This window comes from Dama dama, chromosome 4 (assembly GCF_033118175.1).
Source record: "Dama dama isolate Ldn47 chromosome 4, ASM3311817v1, whole genome shotgun sequence".
NCBI classification, from domain to species: domain Eukaryota; kingdom Metazoa; phylum Chordata; class Mammalia; order Artiodactyla; family Cervidae; genus Dama; species Dama dama.
The window spans coordinates 69,119,881-69,133,414 of record NC_083684.1 but is presented as its reverse complement, the minus strand read 5'-3'; the positions used below and the strand labels follow the sequence as shown (position 1 = coordinate 69,133,414).

Sequence of the window (13,534 nt, the reverse complement as noted above, 5' to 3'; positions counted from 1 at the left end):
GCGGGGGCCTGGACCCCGGGATCTGAGGGAGCAGGGGTGGGGGGGCCTGGACCCCCAGGTCTGAGGGAGGAGGGGTGGAGGGGCCTGGACCCCCAGGTCTGAGTGAGGAGGGCCGGGGGCCTGGACTCCTGGTCTGAGGGAGGAGGGCCTGGGGGCCTGGAATCTGGGTCTAAGGGAGGAGGGGCTGGAGGCTCTGATTGCTGTCTGAATGCGCAGGGGCTGCGGCCGGGATTCCTAGGTCCTGTGGTCACGTCAGCCCTCATCCCTTTGCTGGCTTCCAGGGCTCCGGGTGGCAGGAGCCCCCTTTTCCAGCACCATGAGCACCACCCCTGGGTAAGCACTCCTGTCCGCCAGGCCCCCAGCCCCCACCCTTCCACCCACACCCACAGGTGGCATTTCCAGCAGCCCAGGGCTGGACACTCGGAAGCCTCTGAGCTGCCTCCCTCCCACTGCCAGTCAGACAGGCCTGGGTTCAAATCCCATTGCCAACCTTCAGCAGTGGTGTGGCCCCAGCAAAAGACATCACCTCTTCAAGCCCCAGTCCCTCCTCTGTGAAATGGGCGATTTAGAGAGCTTGACAGGATAACACATGTGCAAGACTTGGCTGTCTAACCAACAGTGGGTGCTCAGCTCATGGGAACCACTATGGCTGCTGCTGTTATCTGATTTTTTTTTTTTTTTTTAACTTCTTTGGCCACATTGCATGGCTTGTGAGATCTTAGTTCCCCGACCAGGGATTGAACCCTTGCCCCAGCAGTAAAAGCACTGAGTCCTAACCACTGGACTGCCCGGGAATTTCCAATTGTTATCTTATTAAATATTGACCTAGGGCCCAGTGCATGCCTGCTCAGTCATGTCCGACTCTTTGTGACCCCATGAGCTGTAGCCTGCCAGGCTCCTCTGTCCTTGGGATTCTCCAGGCAAGAATACTGGAGTGGGTTGCCATTTCCTCCTCCAGGGAATCTTCCTGACCCAGGAGATCAAATGTGCATCTCCTGTGTCTCCTGCATTGGCAGGCTGGTTCTTTACCAAGTGATGACCTGGGAAACCCTGGGTTGTTTATCATGAAGGGTCAAGTCTCCTGGAGTGACCAGGGAGAAAGACAAAGAAGCATGGAAACAGGTGTCTGGGAGATGTAAGGGAATGATTTCTCCAGTCCAGAGGTAATCAAATTGTGGGGAGATTTGACTGACCAGAGCAGGATGAGGAGCAGAGGTTTGACTGAAAGGCTTTCTTATCCTTCAGCTCTCATCCCTGACCCCAATCAAGCTCTGAGCTCTTATTATATCTGGGGAAATGGGGATTCAAGAATTCTTCTAGGAGAAAGTGACCTTGAAGAGGAGGTTGAGGACAGGTTTTGGCCGGAAAGGGCCCGTGGGAGTAGGAGGGGAAGACGATAACTTCCCAGCTACTCCCAATACCTGTAGTTCCGTCACTAAGTCATGTCTGACTCTTTTTTGACCCCATGGACTGCAGCACACCAGGCCTCCCTGTCTTTCACCATCTCCCGGAGTTTGCTCAAACTCTTGTCCACTGAGTCTGTGATGCCATCCAGCCATCTCGTCCTCTGTCGCCCCCTTCTCCTCCTGCCCTCAGTCTTTCCCAGCATCAGGGTCTTTTCCAGTGACTTGGCTCTTTGCATCAGGTGGCCACACCCTATGGTTAGGATTTGGTGCTTTCACTGCCCAGGCCTGGGTTCAATCCCTGATCTGGGAACTGAGGTCCTGCAAGCCATATGATGCAGCACAGCTTTAAAAAAAAAAAAAAAAAAAGTCCATTTATTGAGCAACTACTGTGTGTTACGCTGTTTGCATCATCACAATAATGATAATAACATGGTCTTTACTGACAGCGCCTAGTGCATATGTGCTGTCCTGTCTGACTGTAGGAGAGTCTGCAAAACACTCCAATGGCTTCATCTCACTGAATTCACCCAACAGCCCCACTGGGTGGAGACTGTGGGCAGCTGACCGACCCCTGAGAAACTGAGGCAGGAGAGGTTGTCTCCCCACCTCCCCCCACCCCAACCGGAGTCTTCTGGTAAAGCAGGGGCTGATAGGGGATTCAAACCCAGCTCTGGGTGAAGTAGAGACCACCCCACCACCACCACCCAGTACCACTGCCCTACTTGCCTTATTAAAGTCCAGCGCCAGCTCTGCCTTGCTGCTCAGAACCCTCGTGGCTCCCCACTGCCCTTGCAATCTCTGCCTGGCAATCAGAACCCCCAGCATCTGCTGACAGTTCCCCCAGCCCCTCTCACCCCTCTTTTCCTTCACAGCCCAGAAGCTTCTCTCAAACAGAGTGCCAAGTCTATCTATGGTGAGTTAGGGGCCAAGAAACCCCAGGCCAAGAGAAACTAGGTCTGAGGGACGAGGTAACTGAGGACCTGAACCCCTGGGTCTGATGGGGGAGTGGCTGGGGGCCTGGACGCCTAGATCTAGCGGGATGGGCTGGGGGCTGGGTCTCCTGGATCAGGGGGAAGGGGCTGGGGGCTGGGTCTCCTGGATCAGGGGGAAGGGGCTGGGGGCTGGGTCTCCTGGATCAGGGGGAAGGGGCTGGGGGCTGGGTCTCCTGGATTAGGGGGAAGGGGCTGGGGGCTGGGTCTCCTGGGTCTGGGGGCTGGGTCTCCTGGGTCTGGGGGCTGGGTCTCCTGGGTCTGGGGGAGGGGCTGGGGGCTAGGTCTCCTGCAGCCATTCCCCTTCACCCCTACAGAACAGAGAAAGCGCTACTCCACTGAGGTTATGTCCGACGTTTCCACCAATGCAGTCAATGTGAGTCTGGGTCTGTGTTGCCGCGGGTAGCCTTGTGGGAGGAAAGGCAGGCCTGAGGAGATGGGGGTGTTGAAAGCAGCTGGACCTCCAAGCAGCATGAACTTGGGAAACAGTTTGCTCCTCTGCAAAGTGGACTTCTTCTACCTTGCCTCAGACGTGGGTCTGCAGGTGAAGAACTCAATTCCACTTTCATCTGCCAACTTTTCCTCGGGACCAGCTCTTGTGCTGGACATCTGGATCATGGGGACAAGTCAGGTGCCATCCCGGATGAGTAGGGAGTCAGACAAGGTCCAGAAGTACCAGCAAAATGTGCTCTAATGGGGGTAGAGGTGCTTAGAAGGAACGAGGTATAACCCAGACCATTCCCTGCCTTCAAGGGGTCTTGCGGGAGAGCTAGACCCAATTATTAGTCATTCAGATGGGAGACACAGCAAGGGCACTGGGGGGAGGTGGAGCAGGTGCTCAGAGAAGGCCTCCCAGAGGAGGTGTGGTTAGTCCTGGGGGGAAAGGGCGATCCCAGGGGGATCCTCAGCCCACCCGGCTTCATCCTGGGGCCCACTGCTTCCTCTGTGGCCGCTGCCAGCACCTGGTGACCTTCTGCCTGGGTGAGGATGCCATACACACGGTGGAGGACGCCTCGCAGAAGCTGGCCCTCATGGACAGCCAAGGCCGCATCTGGGCCCAGGACATGCTGCTGAGCGTGTCTCCCAGCCACGTCACGCTGCTGGACCCGCTCTCCAAGGTGCCCGGGGCGCGCGGGGGGAAGGAACCGCTGAACTGAGAGCCTGGCCCTAGGGGCATCAGGGGCGTCGCCCCCTTTTTGAGCCTCACTAGCTCATCTATGACCCCTACCCCCGGGGGGCGGGGGCGGCGTTGCCCTGAGCAGCGCCTACTTCTGCCGGCCCCGCTGTCGTGGTCACTCAGGAGTTTCCGCGGCTCCGGGCCTCAGTTTACCCGCTGCCCCACCCCTGCAGGAGGAGCTGGAGTCCTACCCGGTGAGCGCCATCGTGCGGTGCGACACGGTGAGGCCGCCCGGCCAGAGACGCCCTCTGCTGCTGCTCGTGTGCCAGGAGCCGGAGCGCGCGCAGCCCGACGTGCATTTCTTCCAGGGCCGGTGTGTCGGGGTGAGCGGGCCGGGCCGGGGGCCAGAGCCGGGGGCGGGGTGGGGCGGGCCCTCTCCGCTTGGGGCGTGGCCTGGGGCAAAGGCGGGGTCGGGGTCTAGGAGGGGACGTGGCCTGGAAAGAAACTCTGTAACGGAGGTGGTGGGTGAGGACAGGTTGAACTGAAGGGAGGTGCGGGCGGAACCAAGACCAAGGCTAAGAGCGCGAGCACAAAGGCAGAGAGAGGGGCCCGGGAAGCAGCCGGAACTAGTGTGGGCGTGAGTGTGGTCGAGGCGCGAGGTACCACCCGGACCGGGCCTCCGTGGAGGCGAGCAGTGGCCTAGGGCAGGGACAGTTTTAGGTCAGCGGCGTGAGCCCAGGGCGTGGGCGCGCATGGACACAGTGCGCGGGCGCTGACTACACGTGATCTAGGGCCGAGCCGAGGAATCGACCCGGAGCGCAGCGCTGAGCGGGCAGTGGGTGGGGTGAGGTGGGGTGGGGTCGTGGCCTGACGGCGTGCTTGGCAGGTGGAGTCGATCCAAGAGGAAATCCAGAAAGCTCTGCACAACTACCGCTCGGGCTGCGGGGAGCGCAGGGCGGCGGCACTCAGGTAAAGCGGCTGGACTGTAAGCGGAGGGGAGAAGAGATGACGGGGAGGTCTCTGGAGGGCCGGCTCCCTTCTTTGGGCCTCAGTCTCCCCATCCGAGAAATCGGTTGGTACCACTAGCCTGGAGCAGAGCCAGTTTTAAAGAGTCAAACCCTCTCCAAGCCGCCTATACCTCCCAGACAAGTGTACTACCCCGCCCTCGGTTTCGCCTCCCTCTGCCTCAGTTTCCCTCCAGAGAGGCGCGCTCCGCACTCCCGAATCCATATATCGATTTCCCCCTACTGCTGCGAATCTCGGTTTGACCCCTTTGGGCCACCGTGTTTCCGACTGTTGTTCAACCGCTCAGTCCTGTCCGACTCTTTGCGACCCCATGGACTGCAGCACGCCAGGCGTCCCTGTCCTTCACCGTCTCCCAGAGTTTGCTCAGACCTACGTCCATTGAGTCAGTGAGGCCACCCAACCATCTCATCCTCTGTCATCCCCTTCTCCTGCCCTCAATCTTTCCCAGCATCAGGGTCTCTTCTAATAAGTCGGCTCTTCGTATCAGGTGACCAAAGGACTGGAGTTTCAGCTTCAGCATCAGTCTTTCCAAAGAATATTCTGGATTGATTTCCTTTAGGATGGACTTGTTTAACCTCCTTACTGTACTTGGGACTCTCAAGAGTCTTCTCTAGCACCACAATTCGAAAGATTGAAGCCCCGAGATTCTCTGCTCGCTGGACCCCTCGGTGTTTCCAGCCTGCCCGCCCTTGTCCCTCCGCAGGGCTACGTCAGTGGAGCCACAGCAACACCCCTCGCCCGTCGCCGAGGCCGCGCCCCTGCCGCATCGCCCGACATTCCGCGCGGCGATCCACACCGTGCAGCCGGCCGCGGGCCGCGGGCGACCCCAGGTGGAGCCCATCCCAGAGGCGGAGGAGACGCGGAGGCCGGGCCGGGAGGAGGTCTGCCTCAGCTCTGACCCGGCCTCCCCAGACCTGGGGCCCCGTGGCCCGGACCTGGCCAGTCTGCAGGCGGAGCGGGATGTGGTGAGCGAGGCCGGGCGAGGGCCAGGGGCGGGACTGACTGCAGGTGTGAATCTTCTGTCAGAGGGTGGGGCTTGGTCCTGGGACCTCGGTCAGACTTCTGGGGGTGTGGCCGGTGGTGACAGGATGGGGGCAAGGTCAAGCATCGGGGCGCGTGGCCTGGCCTGAGTGTGCCCCGGTGTTCTTGATTTGTGGAGCTTTGGACGCGGGGCGGGGCGGGATGAGGGTCTGGGATTCAGGGGTTCCGTGCATCCCCATGCCCTGGCCCCCAGGACATCCTGAACCACGTGTTTGACGACGTGGAGAAGTTCATATCCAAGCTGCAGAAGTCGGCCGAGGCGTCCCGAGTGCTGGAGCACCGAGAGCGCAGCCGCAGGACCCGGCACCGGGAGGCCGGGGGTGAGGGGGCGCCATCCAGCGGCAGTCCTGAACAGCCCCTCTCTGGCCCTCCTAGGCCACTCCCAAATATCCTCCCTCTCCCCGGGTCTCCCCCTGCACCCCCTGCCAGTCTGACTCCCCATCGCGACCTCACTGGGTCTCTGTCTCTCTCTTTGACCCTGCCTGATGCTGTCTGCACGTCCCCTGTCACCGCGGCTGCCTTCCTACCCACAGACGGCCTCCTGGCGCTGCGGGCCAAGCCGCCCTCAGGGGCCGAGTACACCGACGTGCTTCAGAAAATCAAGTACGCCTTCAGCCTGCTGGTGAGCACACACCCACCTCGGGGCCTCAAGGGGCGAGAGGAAAAGCGAGTCGCACCTGTCCTCGAACTAACACCAGCACCTCCCCGGCTCTCAGGCCCGGTTGCGCGGCAACATCGCCAACCCCACCTCCCAGGAGCTGCTGCACTTCCTGTTCGGACCTCTGCAGATGGTGAGACACCCCCAGCCTCAGCCCTGCAGCACAGGAGTCCAATTCAGGCAGGTCTGACGGCCTGCCCACTCCTGCGCCCCTGCCAGATTGTAGACACCTTGGGCGGCCCGCAGTTGGCCAGAGGCGTGAGGCAGCCGCATCTGACTTCGGAGGCTGTGACACTGCTGCGGGACAACGTCACTCAGCGTGAAAACACGCTCTGGACCTCGCTGGGGGACTCTTGGACCCGCCCGGGGTAAGGCGCAGGGCTGGGGGCAGGAGGCATGGTATTTAAGGGGCGGGGCGGGGCGGGGCGGGGTGGGGCGTGGTGATTGGAGGGACAGGACTGGGAGGCGGGAGGCGTGGTGACTTAGGGGAGGGGCTGGGAGGTAGGAAGCGTGGTGATTGGAGGGACAGAACTGGGAGGCAGGAGGCGTGGTGACTTAGGGGAGGGGCTGGGAGGTAGGAAGCGTGGTGATTGGAGGGACAGAACTGGGAGGCAGGAGGCGTGGTGACTTAGGGGAGGGGCTGGGAGGTAGGAAGCGTGGTGATTGGAGGGACAGAACTGGGAGGCAGGAGGCGTGGTGACTTAGGGGAGGGGTTGGGAGGTAGGAAGCGTGGTGATTGGAGGGACAGGCTAGAAGGCAGGAGGCGTGGTGACTTAGGGGAGGGGCTGGGAGGTAGGAAGCGTGGTGATTGGAGGGACAGAACTGGGAGGCAGGAGGCGTGGTGACTTAGGGGAGGGGCTGGGAGGTAGGAAGCGTGATGATTGGAGGGACAGAACTGGGAGGCAGGAGGCGTGGAGACTTAGGGGAGGGGCTGGGAGGTAGGAAGCGTGGTGATTGGAGGGACAGAACTGGGAGGCAGGAGGCGTGGTGACTTAGGGGAGGGGCTGGGAGGTAGGAAGCGTGGTGATTGGAGGGACAGGCTAGAAGGCAGGAGGCGTGGTGATTTAGGGGAGGGGCTGGGAGGCAGGAGGCGTGATGATTGGAGGGACAGGCCAGGAGGCAGGAGGCGTGGTGATTTAGGGGCGGTGCTTGGAGGTAAACAGCGTGGTGATTGGAGGGAAAGAGCTAGGAGGCAGGAGGCGGGGTGCTTTAGGGGCGGTGCTGGGAAAAAGAGGCGTGGCTGTAGGAAAAATGGGGTTGGGAGAGAAAGGTCATTGTGGGGCTTAGCTAGAGGGTGTCTTCAGAGAAACCGAAGTTCTGGTGGGACTAGGACAAATGCCACGACCCGATTGGAGGGAAGGCCAGAAACTCTTGAGTGTCGTGTGACACAGTCTGCTGAGCCTCAGACAGCAGCTGTCCCCTTTGGCGGTGTGGCAGTACCCAGTGGTTTCTCTCCTAGGCAGGCCTATCAACTCCAGGCTCTGGGGTCATAATGTGCACCCAGAACCTGTATTCTCAATCCCTCCCCTTTCCCCAAGGAGCGTATTGTTTTCTCTGTTTAAAAAAGTTTAAAAAATAAATCTTAAAGTTAAGTAGTTAGGTTTTTTGTAGCATGATTTAAAAAAAAAAAAAAAAAGACTCAACCAGAGCTCCAACGGGAATAAAAGGCAGGACTTCCAGGAATGGAGCAGGGCTATAGCGAGGAGGTGGGCTTGGGAAACGTTTGGTCTGTGGATTTGGAAAGGGCGCACAGCTTTTCAGAGGCTGGCAGCTTCATGGGAGCAGGTGCAAAGCTAGATGCTGGACTTAGGGGAAAGGGGTGGGAGAGCCAGTTTGGAGTCAGAGGTGAAATTCAGGAGAGTGGAATCAGGATATTTACAAAGACAGTTGATGTCATGGATGCAACTTAGAGTAAGGGGCAGGTCTTGGTTTAAAGAAAAAATGGAGGGAGGTTCAGGATGGGGAACACATGTAAATCCATGGCTGATTCATGTCAATGTATGGCAAAAACCACTACAGTATTGTTAAGTAATTAGCCTCCAACTGATAAAAATAAATGGGGGGAAAAAAGTGTTTGGCACATAAAAAAAAAAAAAAAAAATTGGGGGAGGTAAGGTTACATTTGTTGGGTTACAACAAGGCTTAAGGGAAGGGGGAAAACTTCCTGAAGTTACTGACAGTGACAAGTCTGAAGTCAAACCTTCAGGATCCCTGAGCCCTCGGCCCTCCCTTGGTGGCAGGGTGGACCTGCCCCCAGAGGAGGGGCCCCCATACAGACCTGAGTTCTACAGCGGCTGGGAGCCCCCAGCCGTGGACCCACAGGGCCGTGCCTGGGAGGACCCAGTAGAGAAACAGCTACAGCATGAGAGGCGGCGCCAGCAGGTGAGGCTAAAGCTTAAGCTCCCCCAGGTGACATGGGGGTAGGGGGCGTGACTGGGAATTCCGGGGGTGCAGGCCGGGTCCCCCCTGACTTACTGCTCTCATGTCTCGCAGCAAAGCGCTCCCCAGGTCGCTGTCAATGGGTGAGTGTCAGTGGGTGAGTCGGGTCAGTGGGGTCCAGGTGGGTTGCGTCCTGGGGGCTCCCAGTGCTGACTCTGCTCCCCCTTTTTTCTTTTTCTTTTTGTCTTCCCGGTTCTTCGAAGGTGGGTGAGGTGGTGATGAGGCAGGGGCCGGGGCAGGGAGAGGGGGGAGGATCAGGGAGGGAGGGAGAGGGTCCCAGTTTTCTGGGTCCAAGGGAGGAGGGTGCTGGGAGTGGGTAAATCTGAGAGAGACCCCTGAATCCCCAAAGATCTGGAAGGAGGTGGCTTGGTTTCCAAGGGCCTGGAAAGCCTCCTGCCTGGGTCCCTATGAAGACAGAGTTCTAGGTGTTGTAGAGAACAGGCTGGGGAATTGAACATTTGGGTTTTGAAGAAGAGCTCAATCTGGTGCTTGGAACCTTGGAGAGCCGGGGAAGCAGACTTGCGACTTCGGGGGCCAGGGGGCAAGTTTCTGGGCAAGTTAGAAAGTGGTACTATTTCCAAGCTCCTGAGAGAGAGAAAGACTGGGAGGCTGGACCCTGGCTTTCCCAAGACTCTCAAGCAATTGTCTTGGTCCCTGCTGGCTGTCAGACTGGAACCTTTTAAACATTAAATAGTTTAGGAAATCAAAGCTTGAGATCTGGGCTCCTAGGTCTCCAGAGGAGGAAAAGGACTGGGGGTGCAGGTCCATAGTTCCAACAGGCAGTGGGGGTGCAGGCTCTTGGGTCCTCGGGGAAGAAGGGCCTAGAGGAGCCAGGATTCCCTGAGCAAGCTGGGGGCAGGCATGAGGGAAGCCATGTGAGATGAGAAGAGAGAGAAGCAGCAGGTGTGGAGGAGAAGTGGGTCTGGGTAGGGCTGGGGCAGAGAGTCTCAGCAGAGACGGCGTGCGGGGAGCTGCCAGCCTCACAAGGGGGGCGCCTCGGCCCTGAAGATCCCCTTCTCCCTTGCACAGGTAGGCGTCATGGGGCTGAGGTGCCTTTAACCGGGGTGTCACAGCTAAAGGTCTGCTCACCTCCCTGCCAGCTGCCTGGTCCAGCGGACCCCCTTTTCCCTGCGCTTCTGAATCTTGACACCCCCAGCTTTTAACTCACCTTTTTGGGTTTTGTTTTTTTTTTTGCACTTCAAGTTCTTTGTGGGGGGACCTGGAAATAGCTATAATCCCTCCCTGAAAGAGTGAGAGGTCTGTGATGTTGTACAGGCTAGCAGTTAAAGAGCTTAGGGTCATGGGAGCATTCAGGTTCACGCCCAGGTGAGTGCAAGTACTGGGTTGGCCCAAAAGTACAGGACAACCTGAACAAAGTGTTTGGTTGACCCAAAAGAATGGAATTCCTCAGGACACGAGCTCAGGCCAACCTGCCGAGTCCCCAGTGCAACTACACCTCTTTCTTGCTCTATGACCTTTACATCACGGTTTCTCTCCTGTAAAATGGAGATAATAATTGGGTCTCTGGGAGGAGGAAGGAACTACTAAGAGGCTCAAACTCATGGTTCTACCAAGGGTTGTCTCAGTATCAAGTCAGCTAGTGTATGTAACAGACTTTGAATGGTTTCTGGCATATAGCAAGTGCTATGTACGTGTTGACTATTGTTATTACTATGCTTAGGAGTTATCATTTATGCATGAGCCCAGTACATAGTAGATGCTCAATAAATAGCAGCAGTCTCTAGCTGTATGATCTGGGGAAAGTGATATTATTTCTCTGAGCCCGAATGTTCTCATCTAGAAAACAGAGCTGATGCTAGTACTCACATCATGTGCTTGCTGCGTGGTGCCGGGCGTGAAAGGAGCACAGTATATTCAAACTGGCATTCCAGTGTCAAACCTCTGTTAACAGTATTAACCTGCCCCCTCCCCTCAGCCTTGATCCCCTGCTTGGCTTTAACTCCAGCTCACATCAACTCCTAAAGGCCCAGCACAGTGACGCTGGCTGCCTCCTTACCCCCCAACTCTTCCCCTTCTCCTCAGTCACCCAGACGGGGAACCAGAAGCTGAGCCCCAGGGGCCGGAGCCGGCAGGAAAGTGGGCCCTATGTAATTATGACTTCCAGGCGCGCAACAGCAGTGAGCTGTCCGTCAAGGAGTGGGACATACTGGAGGTTAGAGGAGTAGGGGTGGGGGTGAGGAGGTGGAGTCCACCCAACCCTCGCTACAGACACAGCCTCTGAACCCTCCGCTGTATCTCTTCCAGGTCCTAGATGACCGGCGCAAGTGGTGGAAGGTTCAGGACCAGCGGGGGCAGAAGGGATACGTACCCTATAATATCCTGACACCCCACCCGGGGCCGCGGGGGGGCTGCAGTCTGGTGAGCCGGGGCAGACTCCTGGGTCCTGAGGGAAGAGGGGCTAGGGGGTCAGATCCTGAGAACAAGGGGCGTGGGGGTTAAGGGGTCAAAATCCCTGGAAGAGGAGGTGACTGGGGATTCAGACATTTACCTCCAGGAGAAGGGACTGTGACTCAGTCCTCTCTCTGATCCAGGTGCTTCCCTCTTGTTCCCCTCTCTAGGAGAATAGCACGGCCGTTCCCCCTCCACCACCAGCGCCGGCCCCGGGCCCGGCTCCGGCTACCCCTCTTCCACCAGAGCCGGCCCCGGCCCTGGCTCCCCCCGCTCTTCCCGCATCTGCCTTGGCCCCGGCCCCTGGGCCCCCGCCCCCTCCTCCTCCACCACCAGCGCCAGCCCTGGCTCCAGGAGGAGCGCAGACCCAGGCTCCGGCTCCGGCTCCGGCTCCAGCTCGGTCTCCCAGGGACAGCTGCGAGAACCTCAGCAACTTGGACTCGGGCAAGAAGGGTGAGTGGTGGGGGCACCCTTTCGAGGGAACGGTCCTTGTCCTCACTTTCCAGGCAGAGAAAAGGAGGCTCCCGACCACCCATCACGGGAACGCTGGAGGTCCCTGACCCTCTGGGCCCTTCGCCCTGAGTCGTCCCTCCCTCCTGGTTTCCCACCTGCAGAGAATTTCTGCCCGATGCTCATGCTCAGTATCAACGAGGAGCTGCAGGCACGCCTGGCCCAGGGCCTCACGGGCCCCAGCCGCGCAGCCCCGGGGCCTCGCGCCCCGGAGTCGCAGCTCAGCCCTCGCTCCAGCGCCTCGGAGGTCTGCGCCTGGCTGCAGGCCAAGGGCTTCAGTTCAGGGTGAGTGTAGTGTTTGCCGGCTGGGAGGCTCGGGTTATACACGCACTAGAGGCGAAGCGCTCCGAATGGCCCAGTGGGCGTGGCAGACCACTGGGGGGCTGGGATTGGTCCAGGACTGGGGCCTTGTCTGAGGGCAACTATGAACGTCAGGCTGTGATTGGCCTGTTTTCCTAGGCTCCGATTGGAGTCACCACGGAAACCTCCCCTGCGACGCGCTATGGTTGGTAGAGCGGGAGTCAGGAACCTTTGGCAGCTGATTGGACAAAGGCCTAGGGGCGGGCATGACGTGGTTGGTGGGGCTGACATTCGAGCTGCGATTGGTCAGCCGCAGGCCTGACCGTACTCTCAATACCCCTGCTCAGGACCGTCGCGGCGCTGGGAGAACTGAGCGGCGCTCAGCTGTTCTCGCTGCCGAAGGAGAAGTTTCGGGCGCTTAGCCCCGAGGAGGGGGCGCGCGTGTATAGCCAGATCACGGTGCAGCGCTCGCTGCTGGAGGTGAGCCGGAACCGTCGTCCCAAGGCCCGGGCCGGGGAGGGCGCTGAGGACCCTGACGCTCCGTTCCTGATTTCCAACCCCCCCCTCCCCGCCCCCGTCCTCCAGGACAAAGAGAACGTGTCAGAGCTGGAGGCAGTGATGAAGAAGCAAAAGAAGAGAATGGAAAACGAGGTGGAAACGGAAGTCATTTGATCCTTTCCCTCCCCTCCGCTCAGAGTTTCGAGGCAGCCCCACGAGAGATCGGACTCTGCAGACTGCCCTCGCCAACGGAATTAGATCCCCAGCCGTGGTCTTACCCTGTCCGGGTAGATAAAGAGGCCCGTCCTTGCTGGAGTCTCCTGAGCGAGTGCTCTCGGATTGACCGAGAGCTGGCTTTAGAGACAATTCGGGGGACGTGCTTGTGTTCGGGAGCCCTGTGCATTGTGATGTGCGGCCCAGTCTATAAACAGCCTCCTCTTAGCAGGCGGTGTCAATGGCTGTCCTCTCTCTACCCAGGTGTCAGGGGCCAAGCACCTGCCCTTCACCCCAGCTACAGCCTCACAGGAAGTGAATACAGGAGATGTCCCCACCCTCCTTGGTTTCTTCCTCTGATCCTCCTCTCCCTCCCTGGGGCCCCAACTGAGACTTCTGCCCTCCCAGCCTCCAGATTGTCCTTGAGTTCACTCCAAAGGGACTGAACATCCAGCGTCCCGGTGCGCCCCACGCTCAAAACCCGCTTCTAGCTCCTGACTGCAGTCTTGGTCCTGAGTGTTTGATCCCTGCCTCTCCAGCCTCATCTCCCACCCCCTCAACCCCCATGCATCCTGGCCCTGCCCGGCTCCACACACCCACGTGCACACCAGCCTCCCTAACCCCTGCCGCCCCTGCTTTCCCCCTTAGCACCACCACCTGCAACACATTTGTTTCTGGATGCCTCCTGACTCTCCTCTAAAATGTATCGGATCTTTACCTGTCTCATTCGCTACTCTATCATCGACAGGCAGGCCAGGGCCTGGCAAGACCAGGACCCCGAATGACCGCGTGAATGAATGAATGAATGAATGCCCCAACCTGGAGGATGGCTCCTATGGGGCTGCAGACGACTGTTGCCACGCTGAACTGAACAGCTTGCACTAGCGATTCCTATTCCCCAAACTTTAAATGCTGGTAACTGACGCAA

General features: G+C 58.9%; 1 protein-coding gene across 1 annotated transcript; it reads left to right on the top strand.

Moving 5' to 3' along the window:
• Nucleotides 1-316: 316 nt before the first annotated feature.
• On the top strand, nucleotides 317-13,073 carry EPS8L1 (EPS8 signaling adaptor L1). The gene is made up of 19 exons (XM_061136908.1): nucleotides 317-333; nucleotides 2,279-2,319; nucleotides 2,713-2,771; nucleotides 3,355-3,513; nucleotides 3,746-3,895; nucleotides 4,399-4,481; nucleotides 5,242-5,503; nucleotides 5,773-5,899; nucleotides 6,113-6,201; nucleotides 6,296-6,370; nucleotides 6,457-6,605; nucleotides 8,478-8,619; nucleotides 8,731-8,759; nucleotides 10,720-10,849; nucleotides 10,942-11,055; nucleotides 11,256-11,538; nucleotides 11,700-11,880; nucleotides 12,243-12,375; nucleotides 12,481-13,073. Exons 1-19 carry the CDS (start codon nucleotides 317-319, stop codon nucleotides 12,565-12,567), a joined length of 2,310 nt encoding a protein of 769 aa, XP_060992891.1. The 3' UTR covers nucleotides 12,568-13,073.
• The last annotated feature ends 461 nt before the right edge of the window (nucleotides 13,074-13,534 follow it).

Excerpts from the sequence above, each read along its gene's own strand:
- EPS8L1 (XM_061136908.1), top strand. Across the intron at positions 8,620-8,730 it reads ATGAGAGGCGGCGCCAGCAG|CAAAGCGCTCCCCAGGTCGC; the intron begins GTGAGGCTAAAG and ends CATGTCTCGCAG. Across the intron at positions 11,056-11,255 it reads CGCGGGGGGGCTGCAGTCTG|GAGAATAGCACGGCCGTTCC; the intron begins GTGAGCCGGGGC and ends TCCCCTCTCTAG.